Source organism: Ammospiza caudacuta, chromosome 12, assembly GCF_027887145.1.
Source record: "Ammospiza caudacuta isolate bAmmCau1 chromosome 12, bAmmCau1.pri, whole genome shotgun sequence".
Lineage (NCBI taxonomy): Eukaryota > Metazoa > Chordata > Aves > Passeriformes > Passerellidae > Ammospiza > Ammospiza caudacuta.
Genome location: NC_080604.1, coordinates 22,474,112 through 22,489,865, shown reverse-complemented (window position 1 = coordinate 22,489,865; position 15,754 = coordinate 22,474,112). Strand labels below are relative to the sequence as shown.

The following is a 15,754-nucleotide window of genomic DNA, read 5'->3' as shown; positions in this document are numbered from 1 at the left end:
GGCATTTTCCATACACCTCTAGGAGATAAAAGTGACTTACTAATGCCAGAAAACTTTTCAATAAATATATCCGAACTTGAAATGCCTTTCCGTGCCTTTACACACAGTATAAATGGCTGCACACCCTCATGGCTGCTATAGCACCATGTTACTGTCAGGCTGCCTTGCCTATGCTATGAGGCAGGAAAAAAATACTTCAGGACTATTCCCCATCCCTTCCCTTTTCTGCTTCCTCTGGTAAATCCCTGTGTAGTGAAATTTGTTTCCCTGCCTGCCCAATTCACTGGATTAAAGGGATCTTACGAATATTTAGCATGTTCTCATTTTTCCCTAGTTATGAAAGAAATTAAGGAGAAGAGAAAGAGAAAAAAAAAGAGAGAAGTTAATATGTCAAATGAAAGTGAGAAATGGACCAAAGCAAACCCTTGAATGAATGCACTGGTGGGCAAAGTTAATCCACTTATTGGTTGTGAAATGTCAGAATTACTATAACCATGCACTGTGACATTCCCTGTCCCAATTCCCTGGGTTAGAAAGTTTAATAAAACCTCATCAATTTGAGAACTGGAAGGACCCATCAGACAGATGAGCAGTCACCAGCCGTATGAAGTTTAAGAAGGGCAAAATCGCAATTTTGATTAATTATTTCCTTATATAAAGGAAAAGTTCATATGTGTCTTGACCCATACACTCCTTTCAGGATTACAGGAGGCATTTTTTCAGCAGAGCCAACAAGCGAGTTTCTCAGATAAGATGTAATTGTTTTTATGAGTTGGCTTTCTAACTAGTGAGGATGTATGAATGGAACCTGTGTCAGAGAATGAGAGAGAAGAGAGAAACGGGCAGCCTGTTTTCACACTTGTCTGCTAGTTCAGGCAGTCTTTGGTTTAGAAAAAGTCAAAAATCTTCATGGGAAAAGGCTCAAAGGGTATGTTTCTGAGTTTCATTGATTGTCTGTCACCCTGGCGTATCCTGTCTCTACTGGTATAAGCTGACATCTCTATGATACCTACCTACTGCAGTGGCATTCAGAAATAATCTGCAGGTTTCTCCAAACGTTTGCAAACACGTTCAATCTAGAAAACACTGTCACTTTTTCTGTCCCAACTAATGTTGAATCTTTGTATTCACCTGCTGCCCAGTGTATTGTTCAGAATATTTAGAGAAACTATTACCAATATTACAACATGCAAATCCCTTAGAATGTAGGGGTAATATTGGTTATTACCTAACCAAGCAATATTTTCAATACTGCTGTAACAATAATTCTAATTATTGTTCCTTTTTCCGTATTTGAATAGTTTTAAGAATAATCACATCAGCAAAAAATCATGCTTTCCTGTGCACTTGCTATTGACACAAGTTCCACTGGCAGATTTCAGAAGCAACCAAGAGTGCCCACAGTCACCAAACTGATCTCAAGGTACAACACAACATTCATGGCCAGTTAGGACCTTCCTTGACAACATTCCTCAACCCTGGCATGCATTTCTGTTTCCCATCACCAACTTTCTCAAGAAAACAGTTTCTAGAAACTTAGCATCATGTCTCAAGTTTCATCTTCTCATGTAAATCCACATCTTGGTAAGAAAGGCAAAGAACTAAACCACACCCTAGCTACTTTCAGAAAGAAAAAAAAGGCTTTTCTTAAGCCTGCAGCAAGAGCAATTTCCCATCTCATTTCCAGGCTTGGCTAGTGCTGCTGTTCATTCAGCATAACAGATTCTGTTTGGCCTTTCAGTGGAGACTTTAATAAACTGAATGATTGCCAAAATGATGACATTTCCATACACCCACTCTGCTATTGAACTGAAAGACTGGAAACATTGTGTTAGCTCACAAACTTGGTATCCGTTGGTGTGGAAGTAGTGATAATAATTTAAAAGGTTAGCTGTTACTTGCCCTACTCAAAGGTAATACAGTTCTCTGGAGCAGTAAGTTCAGGACCCATTCTGGCCTGAGCAGGTGGAACTGGCAGGGGCCTCTAGTCCAAGTTGATGACCTCTTGGTACTCACAGTTTTTCCAAAGTCGATTAGTCTTTGAATCTCCTTCAGGATCACTTAATCTTCAAGCTTTATCATTCTGTCTCCTATTATGCTTCCCCAGCAGTGCAGGCTGCACTTGACATCTTTTTCTTAGTACTCGCTCCTGAACAAAATGCTGCAGATGGCTTTCTCAGTCTAAAATTTCACACATCACCAAGATGGTTTATTTGCTTCCCCTCAGCTGGTCTGTTTCAAATGGCTTTACAAGATGTACACAAATGAAACTTAGGGTGACTTAGATTGCTTCAGAATCCCAGTCTGTATGGGACCAAGCATTTCCTTGATAGTGTACCATGATCACATTTATTTTGCCTTTCATTTTTAATAGTGGACCATGTTCATGTTTATTTTGCCTTTGGCTTTTGTACATAAAATCTCTGTGTGTGCAGAAACCCCTTTGAAGTTATTACTTCCCTCCAAGATATTAACTGAATTAAGGACAGCTCTGCACTGAAAAGACATCAGCCCCAACATCTCCTTTGAAAAAGAAAATTGACCCTGTTTCCTGGTTTGTATTTTCCACAATTGTTAGAAACAAAGACAGCCAGATTTATGCTTCCTAAGCATTTGGAGATATAACTATGAATATGATAAAGATCGATATGTGCGGGTTCTCCAGCCTTCAGAGCAGTTTGGAATTCAACCCTGCACTGGACATCTCAGTGTTCATGACTGCAAAATAGATCTTAGGACGTAAAAAAGAACAAAATAATCGTAGTGCTCAAGCCTCTAACTTAAGAGTTAAAACTCATTGATTAAACTCTATTTTCAGAATTCTTATATGTGGCACATTCTCAAAACCAAAAATTAACTGCCTAATTTAGGAACCACTGCTAGGTGTTAGAAAAAACAGAATTCCATCTATCTCATTATCCCATTCCATCTTTCTAATTATTTACACTTCCAGTGAATGATTTGCTGAGCCTTTTTTACAACTGTGAATTTCTTGGATGATGTTCAAACTTCTGCTTAACCAATCAAGTCATTACTTTCCTAATAAAACGTTTTAGTGAATGTAACGTGCTGCCTAAGCAAAGAGCTAGTTTGCTGTTAGGCTCTCTGAAGCTGTTGTAACAGCCTAAGGACACACTGTTACAAAAGAATAGCCTGTCCTCACTTACACTAGGCTGATTTTTGTTCTCATATATTTATTCATTTTTGTGTTCATCAGCAGTGGGAAAATAACTATGTATTGGCCGGGGAGCTTCCGCAGTGGAAATGCTGAGCCAAAATAGCTTTCAGATAACCTGTGTATCTCTTAAAAGGAGAAGGAAGCCACACCAGCACATCTGGATCAGGACAATTCCCTGGTAAAAAGCTGCACTGATACAGTATCCTCAGTGTATACTGTACAGTCTGCTGGTTCTGAAATTCATTTGCTATGTTTTGGATGAATATGTCTATTTGGCTGCATGTGAATGTGTGCTGAGGTCAAGGTTCCTGACCTAGATTGTACCCTGTATGGCAGGATAAGGGACTAATTGTGGCTGCTGAGATAGCATTTTCTGTTGTTCATCTGGCATTGTTTCTGCTGAGTCTAGTAGTGAGAAATGTGAGATCGCTGCTCCATACAGATCAGGGGTCATTCAGTCTGCTATAGATGATGTGCCACTCTTTAATTCAGGAGTGCCACTTTCATCATTCGGAGAGGGGCTGCTAACTGTGATGCAGAACCTCCAAGAATCTCCATGAGTCAGACTCGGTTCATAGGGTACTGTACAGCACCTCATGTCTGTACTTGGCTTTATTATGGAGGCTGTCTTTTCCCCCTTTGTACTCTTCACCCTCCCCTCAGGTATAATGCATAGATGTCCAAAGGAGCTTTGGATTCTGCAATATGCAGAATCTATTAAATCCACCTTCATTCTAGAAATGAGAGTGATTGTAAAATCCTGCCCCATTTTATGCAATTAGCGTAGACTTTATTTACATAATTTGGGCTGCAACAAGATTTTCTGTTGTCTTCCCTAGCTGTGTTACAAAGTGTCAAATATGATGACTTCCCATTAGTATTGGTCCATTAAAACACCAGCTTGACTACGGAAGCAATTGCAATTCTAGATATACATGTAAAATTATTTTGTATGCATGTATGTTGATGTATGTGTGTATTTTGCTGAAAAGCATAAAAGTCTGGATGCCAGGTGGGTGTTGTGGTGTGAAGAAGGTAAAAACACGCTGTGTGTAGACATGATTTCTGTAGCTGAAGTGCTGGTATCCCCGTATGAAGGCAAAGGCAGAAAAATAGCTGCAGTTTTCCACTAATGCATCTGCTCTGTACACTAGCTCCTTTTTTTTTTTTTTTTCCCCAGTGTTATTCCCTAATGGAAACTCACACATCTAATTTTAAAAATTGTAGAAATATCCCAGGGGAATTTATTCACCCATCAGACCATTCCCTTTTCTTTAATACAGTCTAGAGATATATGCAGAAAAGCTGATTCAGCCATTACAGCTGTAGGGGTCAGACCTCTGCTTCATGTGGATTTACATAGTTTTTCTCTGGCAAGAACAGCAGATGATTAACGTCTTCAGAGCATTGCATTGCATCCTTTTGAGTTAAGATTCCTTTACCTTGTTAACAACAATGTGAAGCTAATTCAAAATTCGGGAAGCAGTTCAGGTCTGTTCTGCTTTGTACGACCTTTGTTCCTCCCAATGAGACGATGTAATAAAGAGCAAATCAACTTTGTTTTCAAGACCTGGAATCAAGGTCACCCGTAATCCTTAGACTGCAGGCATTCAGAGTTTTTCTAATTCAACCACAATCTAGCAATCTGTTCCTTCTAGTACAATGCGCACTTTTTGTTCACAGAAATGCTATTTGCTTCAGATATTTCTCTTGGCCTATTAAAGAGTGGCTTTGCTCTATAATCATAATTTTCTACTGGAACGTCACAGTTTCTAGCTCAAATGCAGGCCTGATGCTAGAAACACAATGCTGTGAGCCAGTGAGAAGGAACCTCAGTCCTCACCTGCAGAGGAACTTCTGGTCAGACCATAGGACTAGAAATTACTATTGGCAAAGACAATATTAATGGTGATGTACTCCCTTCTCCATTCTGTTCTCCTGCAATTGTGGTCAATATGCAAGGACTAGGATTTTCATTATGACTAGATTAGAATTGTCTATGCTAGTGCTTTAGAAGATGAAAAATAAGAAACCCAAGTAAATCTAGCAACTGATCAGCATTTCTTGGACAATTCTAAAAGGTCTTCTTTCAAATAGTGTTGTCTGTTTAGCTACACCTGTGAGTCAAAATCCCAACTTTCCCTTCTTTAGTGTACTCAGCTTTCTAATATTCATAGTTGCTTTCAACACACTGCAGATGGCAGAACCATTAGCTTTTTACAGTAAAGGTAGAAAATAACTTCAGTCCTATCATTTTCTGACTACCTCTATTAGACTGACTGTAGTAGTCCTCAGTTCCCAGGAATTCATCCATCTCTAGTGGATGAAATGATCTAATTTGGCCTGTTCTGCTATATACAGAAAAAAACAAACAGACATTCTGAATCCAGAATGAATTACTGCACTCCAAGTTTTTTTGAAGTAGAAGTCGAAGAAAAGGAGTCACCCAGCATAGCATATATGTATGTATGTAAACATGTACAGAGAGGCAATTTTTTTCTCCAGGGTAACCTACTTGCCTGATAAGTCATAAGTCTGACAAGAGATTTTCCTTCCTTTCACTAGGGTCCTGCAAGGTTAAATGTTCTAATTTCACTCATTTTGCTAATAAAGGCTAACATATATACAGGATTGCACAGTTGAAGTTTGCAGGTGGATTCACACATTCACCCCTATTGTTGGAGAGAAATGATACACAAACTCACTGTTTCTGCATCTGTTCACAGAATCCTGGAAGCTAAACCCAGAATTAACTCTTGTCCAATTAACTACACCTCTTGCTCTTTTATTAGAATATCACATTTCATATAGATGTTGAATCCTGTACAGAACTTTCTTGATAATGCTCTACCAAAAACCTCTGGTTGCTGGCATTGCTGACTTCTTTGTAAGAGTATCTAGAAATAACTACCTGCTACAAAAGTATCAAGGTTGCTAATCCTAGGTAAATTGGGCTACTTTTCTGTAGCCTAGATCCACATACTTTTTTTTTTTTTTTTTTCCCAAAACTTCACACACCCTAACTGTTTCCTGTTAGTGTCAGCCAGCACTCCCAGCATCAGTAAAGCGTCTCATACCCCAGCGTCCTGCGGGGAGGCTCATCACCTCAAAGAGGGTGTCAGATTCTTTTCCAAGAGCCAATCATATGTCAGTTAGGCAGGGCTCCACATAAACCATAAGATACTGTTGAAACCCTGCATTCCTCCTGGTCTCATACTCTCATAACAAACTCCAGACTACAGTCCCCATTTACAGCAGAGAACAGAATTCTTCAGAGGCATTTCTGGAGGGAAAAGACATAACTTGTGTGTATTAGCGATGTTCACAAACAAAAGGAAAAATAACCAAGCCAACAACCTTTGTGGCTGTGGGGTTCGATCCTCTTTGTTTCACTTCATTATTTGTAGGGTTTATATCAGGAATGTTAAGGATATGGCCATTTGATGGCTATAAAGGGCTTACTTATGGATCCCCAAAATGTAATAAAAAGATTTATGTTTCAGAAATGTATTTTCATAGCTGGCTTGCTAACCTTCTGTGTCACCTAGGCAGCTTGGGTTATGCTTTCCATGCACATGCAAGTACAGGCATAAGACTGTGCGAGATCTGTAGGCTCATCCAACCCTGGATGAGATCGAGCTTTGTAGCTATCACACCAGAGCCCTGAACCAAACAATTTCTATTCATGAAGCTGTCTTAAGAAAGTTTTGATCCATCAGGGAATTATATAGACTCAGTGTTTACTACCTCCTGTACTTAGACATTGGGCTTTTGTGAGAGACTTGGAGGCCTTCAGGTGCCATGACTGATTACAGTTAGTGAGATTGGAAAAGCACTTTGCATTTGATTAATGGCCTCACAGACACTCAGCATTTTCAACAGTGACATAATTATTTATAATGGATGTTTATAGTGATTACTGTTATGCTGCAGGGTTTTTGTTAATCATTAGAAGGCTGGCTATCCAGGCGACTGGAATTTAATTATTTGTCTGAGAATTCATTATAATCAAGGGGACAGACAATTAAAAACTAATTAAATCTAGTGAGATGCTGTGGGAAAGGAGTGTTAATCCTGTTGCTTGTTGTGGTGGAAAGTGGACAGATACAGAGCTGTTTGATGTTAATTTGGAAAAGATGACATCTTTGTAATGCAATGGATTACTTAAGCACATCACTAGTGAGCTACAAGCTATTCACTTGTCTAGGCACAATAAGCCGAGAAAACCCTTTAGATTCTTTCCCTTTCCCTGATCTGGATTAATTATGATGACTGAGGATTTTGAAAAGTTGCAGATTCCTTTGAGTTAGTAAAAGCATCCAGAAGACAGATTGATTGGTTTAGTTGCTTGAAAAACTTTTGAATTGTATACTGGCTGAAACAAGAACTTAGATAGGCTAACTCACATCAGAAAAAATTGGAAATTTAATAGCACAACATTGGGATTATTTATGGTACTGGGGCAGGACATGTTGCAGAAATTAGACCCAGATAATTAGGAAACATAGTAATACTTTTTCAGAAATCTTTATGATATTTTTTTATCCAGGATATAGTTAATCAAAAAGAAAACTGTCATCATGATCTTTTTTTTACCTAGTTCTAGTGGCTTTCCAGAAAACAAATGTTTCAGCTGTTACAGTTGCTAAAAAACCCCAACATTGTCTATGTGTGACTCTTGGCTATTATCAATCAGATAATCCAGTCATCCCAGTTCACAGAGAGCCAGTGTGGACGTTGCAGTTGACAGTAACAACAGAAAAACCAGGAATTAATCTGAGGAAACTAAAACCTGCTATTGCCTGGAATCAGTTCCTATCCATGAGAGGAGTTTTGAAGGTCTTTGACTAGACTCTTTCCTATTGTGTAAGAGCAGAACCTTTCAGCAGGATCACAGTCATACCAACCACATCTCACCATGCCAAAATCAGTACAGCAACCTTGATTTAATCAGTCCAAAGTGGACAATCCAACGTAAAATACAGATTCACAGTGAAGCATACTCTGATGTGTTGCTCATACCTGGACATTCGCAAGTTTTGTGCAAGTTTGTTCTTTTTAGACTCCTCCTTAATAACTCTATCTACTTTTTTAAAAATTAACTAGACAGAAGCCAGTGTCATGAGAAATGCCATGATAAATCCCAGTATGGCCCAGGGAAGTTCATAAGATTGTCCCTAAAAGTCCAGGGAACAAAAATTCTTTTCTTGGCAACTCAAACCTGGGAAAGTATTTTGCTATGCGCTCTGAAATAGGTGCCCTATTATGTACTGGAGTGGGCTATATTTTAATATAGAGGAAATTGCCCCTATGCCTACATAATTTATAAACCACTTCATGATGAAAACCATTTCTTAGATGAGGAAGAAAGGACTCAGGTTTCATAGGAAAAATTATTTGTTCCATACTTTTAAATTTAAGTTCAGAAGTATAGCTAGTGCAATTTCTAGCACAAGGCATGGAGTTGTTAATGTTTTTCATGTCAAGATGTTGGATCCAACAAGGTAAGAATCTCACCCTTCATTTTTAAAAATTATGTTTCGGGTTAAGAAACACTGTAAAAATGAGGCAAACCAGACTCAGGAAAGCAAGGGGGAAAAGAAATAAAAAGATACCAAAGCGTTGTATACATAAGGGTCATATGGCTTGATCTGGTGAAACATTCCATTTTAGGTTGATAGCATTGTGGAATTCAGCTGAAACAGTGTATGAACTAATGAATAAAAGAAAACATATTCTATTATCTCCTTGCCATACTGAACACTATTGCTGTTGATAGCATAGCTTTTAATTCTTAGAAAGCATAGTTTAGGAGTCAAGAAATTGTAATAATAATTTCAGAAAGGATATTTTAAGTCTGTTTGCCTCATTTCAATGCTGTTGTTCACAGGATTTCTATGAAGGTATCTTGAAAGTGCTCGGAGATGATGATGAAAATGAACAAGAGGAAGTTAAACTCAAGCAAGGTTTAAGTGAACTCCCTGAAATTTATGAATTACACCAAGACATCCTGGAAGAACTGGAAGAGCGAGTCCTTAAATGGCAAGTACAGAATGGCATAGTTTGATGGCCTTAACATACCCTCCCCATAGTGGGTGGGTGAATTCATCCCTTCACCATCCCAGCAGAAATGAAAAGAATACAATCTGAACCACTTTGGCAGATTTTGCATACAGACAGAAAGGAAGTAAATGTAGAAGCAGTCAGGCTAAGAAATCAAATACTGAAATATGTGTGTAGTGAACAGCCGATGACTTTGAAATGGCCCTGTCAGTCAGTGTGAGAACAGCCAGCTTCATATGCATTATCTCCTGCCACTTCTCAGTCATCACCAAGTGTCTTCACACCTATGGCCTGAAGGTCACAGGCTCATGCTGTGGAAAGCAGGAACAACTTACATCAGAACTGATCCTAAGGATCATCTGCTTACAGAAATCTACATAGCAGTTGTGTAGGTCTCAGTTAGGGACAGCCCCTTGCTCCCAGCACCAAGGCAGGGATCTGCTACCCTAGGCTTCCAAGCCAAATGGACTCTGGCAGCCTGTTAATGGACTCCATCAAACATCCTTTACAGGGAAAAGTCTTTCCATGAGAGAGTAAGACCATTAATAGGACAGACAATGCTGCAAAATTCATTCAGCTGAGGAGGCCCCTGACTTAAGCCAGGCTGCCAGCTTCTATTGAATGAAACCCCACACCTCCAACTTGCCAAACTCCAGGAGGCATTGGTCACTGAGAATGGATGATCCTATTTCTGTACAGCTACTGAGCAATTAAGGAAATCAGTTAAGAACTAGTAGAATTCTTCAGTAACAATCCTAAATGTAGGGCGCAAGTCTCCTTGCAGCCCTACTCTTCCCAATCAAAGCACACAAGAAGGAAAGGAGAGGCTAAAGGGAACTGTATTTTGGTTTGTGCCCACCAAGGGACTGTTGAGAGAAAGACTTAAAAAGTGTCACTGATGATTTATGGTTTATACACTTAGAACACAAACAGACACAGTGTTTCTGGGATCTCAGATGTCTTGGGTACTAAAAAAGCCACAACCCTACTCTGCTGCTAGTTCCCTAAGACAAAAAGAATGCAACCATAAATACCCTCAGTGTTCTGTCCAGAACTACTCTGTGGCACTGGGGATAAAAGAAAACTGTATTGCAAATGCTGCCAGCACAACAGATATATATACGTTATACGCCTGCACTCAAATAGGTTCCCAGGTGATTACCACACCTGAAGCTTCCAGTAAGCCCTTCCCTGTGCCTGCACTGCTCAAGACACTCTGTTGCTCTGGAACTCAAGTTCCTCTATTAAGTATGATTCCTTCCTCTTTTGTGAACTCAGGTTTTGTTCTGCTCTCTCCTTATCTATGCTTTATAAATATTTCAACATGGTGCACCTGAATACTGAGACAGATGACAGTGAGGCAGTGCTGAGAAACAGACAGTGAAGGAGAGCTGAAGATCTAATATTACAACAAATGCTATATTCTCCCCCACAAATAGTACTCAAAGCACTGCAGCAATTGGAAGGTCTATTTACAGGAGAAGGAGCCGTGTCCTGAAATGAGCCTCACAGTGATGCTATGGCAGAGGCACAGCCAAAGGACCAGCCCCCATGGTGCCCATGCTACAGCAGCCTGTGGTGTTGTCAATCTGTCCTGAAGGACTCCTCCTTTCCTGCTGTTCAGCCTAGGCTTTAAGTGCACAGTGTATAGAGCCACTGTGCATCTAATACAATAAGCAAGAGGTATGGCTCTACTTCTCTACTTTTATTTATTTATTTGCTGCTTCTTTTCTTTCTGTGAACTTAGGGATGAACACCAGAAAGTTGCTGATGTTTTTCTCTCCAGAAAATCAAGGCTGCATCACCACTCAGCATACATTATGCAGTTTGACAGGAATTTGGCTTTGCTAGATCAAATGTGCCTTAAATATTCCCAACTGGCTACCATGATTCAGGAGTTTGAGGTGAGGCTCACGTGTTTTTTTACATGCACTAAATGCATGGCTTTGCCATGGGGATTACTTGAGGATTTATTTTTTTCGGTAACTCCACCAGTGTTCACACATAGGGTAGAATGGAAGAATAGTCTTTTTTCACAGACCTGGTGCTAAAACTGAAATGAAAAGTTCACTTGTGTGTGATGTGTTTGTTTCTGTCTCTGTTGCCCACACACTCCTGTGTGTGCATACAGAATTTGTGTTGGTGAATCTACAGATCCATGAGTACATATTTTGCTGAAACATACTGTAGTGGTTTCTCAGTCACTTATTAACTTATCAAGCTCTTTGAGGATGTGTCCTCTCCAACTCCCAAAGCCGGCATTTTTAGCTAAACTACTTCCTGACCTTACCTCTAAACAGCTCGAATTGCCCCCCGAGATAACCCCCGCACAAGTTCCAACACCACAAACAAAGTCAACAACAGCCCCCACCCTCCAATCAAAAGCAATCCCACCCCCTCTGAATACAATACTGCCACCCCACTAAAATCTGACCGAACTGACAACAAACCACCACTATTCACCGTCTCCTCATCCACCAACAGCTCCATTACACCCCCCCCATAACAAGACCAACCACCACAACCAATCCCATTCCAAAGCCATAACCAACAACGCTTCAACTACCCCAAGCTTCTGGGTAAGGATCTGCTGCTAAAGACACCGAATAAACAAACACTACCAACATTCCCCCTAAATAAACCATAACAAGCACCAAAAGAGTTAATAACTAAGTTTAGAACTAAGATGACAATGTGCTGCTGAGCTCGCATTCCGCCTGATGTCAGTGTTTCTTCCCTTCCACTGAGGACAGCAAAGCTCCAGTGACAGCCCTTACAGTGTGAAACACCAGCTTCTGAAAGTGGTACACCGTGTCTTCCAGTATCGTGTGATGCTCACAGGTCAGTAAAATCACTCTGAAAAGAACCCAGTAGAAACACTGCCCTGACGTTCTGTGCCTCCAGTGTGCTACATATTGATGCCATAACAGCTAAAATAGGGCCAAAGCAGTATGGGATTTCCTGGGAACTTCAATGTGCTTTGTTCAGGATTCAGGAAGTGTCAGGCAGCCTGGGGAGATGCAGGCACTTCTACAAGACAGCCATGTTGAAAAGTCACAAAAAAAGCATAGTCAGATGCTTTTAGCCATTACTTCTTGGCTTTTTCCTTCTGTGAATAAGGAGAGGCAGAGTTCAGCCTCACTACCAACAAAGAGGTTTAATTTCTTATTATGTTGAGGGTAGTTATCAGAGACACTAGAAGACAGGTGACTTTGGCAAGGATAGTCTGCACTTAATCCTCTATGAAAGTGGCAAGCACCATCTTCTTATCAACAAAACATTTGTACCCAGTACTACATCATAAGTCCTATGCACAGTGTACCGAAAGCTAGTGATAGTCAAAAAAACAGTCCAATTTTGCTGCCTTATAGGAGGAAGAGACACAAATTTGCATTAACAGTACAGCTTTAACTTACAGATTTTACATTTACAGTTATACCTTCCCTTTACATTCAGAGCCATATGTATAACTGCTACCTGAGTCTCTCCAAGGGGGGTTATGTTCCTTCTCTGCAAGCCACCCCAAATCTACCAAGTCTGAGTCTGTGAGAAGAGTAGGCTTTCTGAAGCAGAATGTGGCCACTAAAAAGAATTGCGAAGTTTAGAACTGGCTAGGGAAGGAAATGGTGAAATGTAACAATGAAACTCACTGTTGTCACGTAATTTAGTCAGAACACAAAAGAACAAGGTTCCATAGACATACAGATAGAGAAATATTTTGGAAGTATGCATATTTGTGGGTGCACAAGGATGCAAGATCAGTTTTAGTTACCCATGGGACAGTAAAAAGGAAGCCATAAACCCTGTCCATACAGCCAATGAAGGGCACAGTGTACTAGAAGGGGCTTCTATAAAAGCAGCAGAACAAAGTGACCATATGAAAACTTTAAAATAGCCCTTCTATTCTCTGTTTTCCCATTTCCGTGGTCCACAAGATAAATTGCAAACATGCAGCATGATATTTTGTGAGAAACCTGAAGGGCTTCAGTGAAACTCCAGTGACTGGATTCTATTTATGCTTGAAACAACTTGAGTTCCTCCTTGTCCCATGTACTGACACTAACTGGGAAAATGAAAGCTTTTGTGTGTACTGAGATGAAGTCTACTGGATTAAGATACTACAGAAAATAGGTTTACTGCTTTAGTCCTTCACCTCAAGAAACCAAGCCCCTCTTTGACTGCTAGGACAGAAGTCTGGAGCAGTGCAGTCCTTCAGATTCTCAGGTGCACTTGTGTGATAACTGGCTGATTCTACCAGATAAGGAGGGGTATTTATGAGGGTATTGGTTACCACTTCTGGCACCACAACTGAAAGGATTTGTCCACTCAGTCCACAGCTGAGAACAGAGCTTGCAGTGGTGAAAAGGAACAATAAATATTGACTGATGACATCACACAACCCCTTCTGCCTGCCTGAGTACAGGCAGATGCTTTCCAGACTGCAGGTAAAAGCCAGGTGAAGTTCAAGATGCCAGGGAAGACACAGCACTAGAAAGAGAAATGTGTAGGGATAAGACATTCAAGGGAACAGACATCCATGCCCAGCACCATTCTCAGCACAGAAGTCTAGTTCTTCAATGCAGAATTTAGGAATCTGGACTAATCAGCAAGATAAGAAGGAAGTATTTCTAGGCTAGAGTCTTTAAACTGTAGCACTTACATACTACAGTCTTTAAAAGCATAAAGACCCAGACACAGAATAAGCAGGTGGTCCAAGAAAAGTAGTCCAAAATAACACTGGTTAAAGGTTTGTATATAATGCAAATATAATTGCTGTCACACTAAGCACTATTGTATCTATCTTACAGAACCTATTTTCAGATTATGATTGAGTTTGGTAGTAATTAGTTAAACCCTGCTTGTACAGAACTAGTGTCTCCTTCCTGTGCCCATAAAAAGCATATGATTCATTTAGTCTAAGTGCAAGTACAGCCAACCGCATTCATTCAGATGGGAAATCAAACTTAATTTAAAAAAGAGTTATTTGTAAAGTGGTGCTACTCAGCAATTCTCTTGAGAAACATTTTTGACAGTTTATTTGTACCTGCCATATGTGAGCCCAAATCTGTATCAATGCTCTTTGCATTGATTCTCTAAGTAAAATGCCATCAAAGATGAATTTTGCTTCAGACAGAGGCTGTGTATACAATTAATGATTTGGGAATAAAGTGCTGTGGGACACCACTGTGGATGCCCAATTCCTGGAAGCATTCAAAGCCCAGGTTGGATGGGGCTTGGGGTAACCTGGTCTGCTGGAAGGTGTTCCTGCCCAAGGCAGAGGGATTAGAACAAGATGATACTTAATGTCCCTTCCAGCCCCAACCAGTGTCTGATTTTGTGATTAGGATTTAATGTTTTAGCTAACAACACCACAAATTATGTGATCTGAATTCTGATTGTTGTATGTCTGTGTTTATTTGATCATTTACTACAGATTACTTGAATAATCTTTGTCCTGATTCTACCGAGTATGAAGCCACACAAGGTAAAATGAAATTGGTAGAAGAAAACTTCTGTTTTGCTAACATTGCTTCCAAAGAGGTGCAATATTTCTATACTGGTAGTATATATAAGATGATTCTTTTCAAGATTTTGCGCTAATAGGTTAGATGTAAAATCTGTAAGAATGGATTAATAATTTAGACAAATTATTTAGGACAAGAATGGTATCATTTTATTTTTAATTGAAACATATGGGCTTCCTATAGTTTTGGCATGATGGAACTTATGGAAGAAGAAAACATCTATACAGGCATAGTGCAGACACTGTAGTTTTGCCCTGGTCACCAAGGAAATCTTAGTCCTCTTTGACTTTGTAAATGTTTGGCCTGGTCATTGTAAAATCCATTTGGATGGTTCCCCCTGCCTGATTGTGTACCATTAGCAATGGTATGCCTGCTATACTCTGTGAACTTGAGAGAAACCAAGGAGATTTGAATTGCATATGTGTATTCTGGATTCCTTAATGTTACATAAAGTTGAAAGATGTTGCATAAAAAGCAGTTCTGCAAAATCTACTGCTAACACCATCCTTTCCAACACATGAGATAGATAAAGCAGAAGTCTCTTACTCCCACTAAAATCACAGCAAGGTTTAGTTGTGATGTCTGTAGGAGTATTTTCCAGACTGGAGTAAGCAGCAGTAACATTGTATTAATGAAATCAATTCAGCCCTCTTACACTGATTATAAATTCAAACCAACTCATAGCAATAAAGTCAGTGGTTGACTGAAAGTCAGTTTATTCTGCCCAAGAGCAGAGACTCATGCAAGATTTAGGTCCCTAGTCACTGACGGTAGCACAACAGCTATACCAGTAATTTAAACACTAGCGGGGCAGATGTTCAAGCCCTCTGACCACAATTGCCTATCTCGTTTTGGTTAGGAGATGCTTGTGACATTCCTAGCCAGCATGCTCCCAAGTTATGACCAGAAATTTATAGAAAGCCCTGTGCCACAGGTGAAGGGATGTGAAATAGGGACCTGAGCCGTGTTATGCCACTGCTTTCAATGC

General features: G+C 39.9%; 1 protein-coding gene across 2 annotated transcripts in view; it reads left to right on the top strand.

The window, feature by feature from the left end:
- The window catches only part of FGD5 (FYVE, RhoGEF and PH domain containing 5), a 78,267-nt gene that overhangs the window by 28,949 nt on the left and 33,564 nt on the right, over window positions 1-15,754 (top strand). For both annotated transcript variants that reach the window (XR_009275281.1, XM_058813150.1), the window contains exons 6-9: window positions 9,069-9,220; window positions 10,989-11,145; window positions 11,995-12,082; window positions 14,676-14,726. Coding sequence is in view for 1 of the 2 variants with exons in the window: in XM_058813150.1 (XP_058669133.1) it covers window positions 9,069-9,220; window positions 10,989-11,145; window positions 11,995-12,082; window positions 14,676-14,726 (448 nt within the window). In the remaining variant the exon portion in view is untranslated. The remainder of the gene's footprint in view (window positions 1-9,068; window positions 9,221-10,988; window positions 11,146-11,994; window positions 12,083-14,675; window positions 14,727-15,754) is intronic.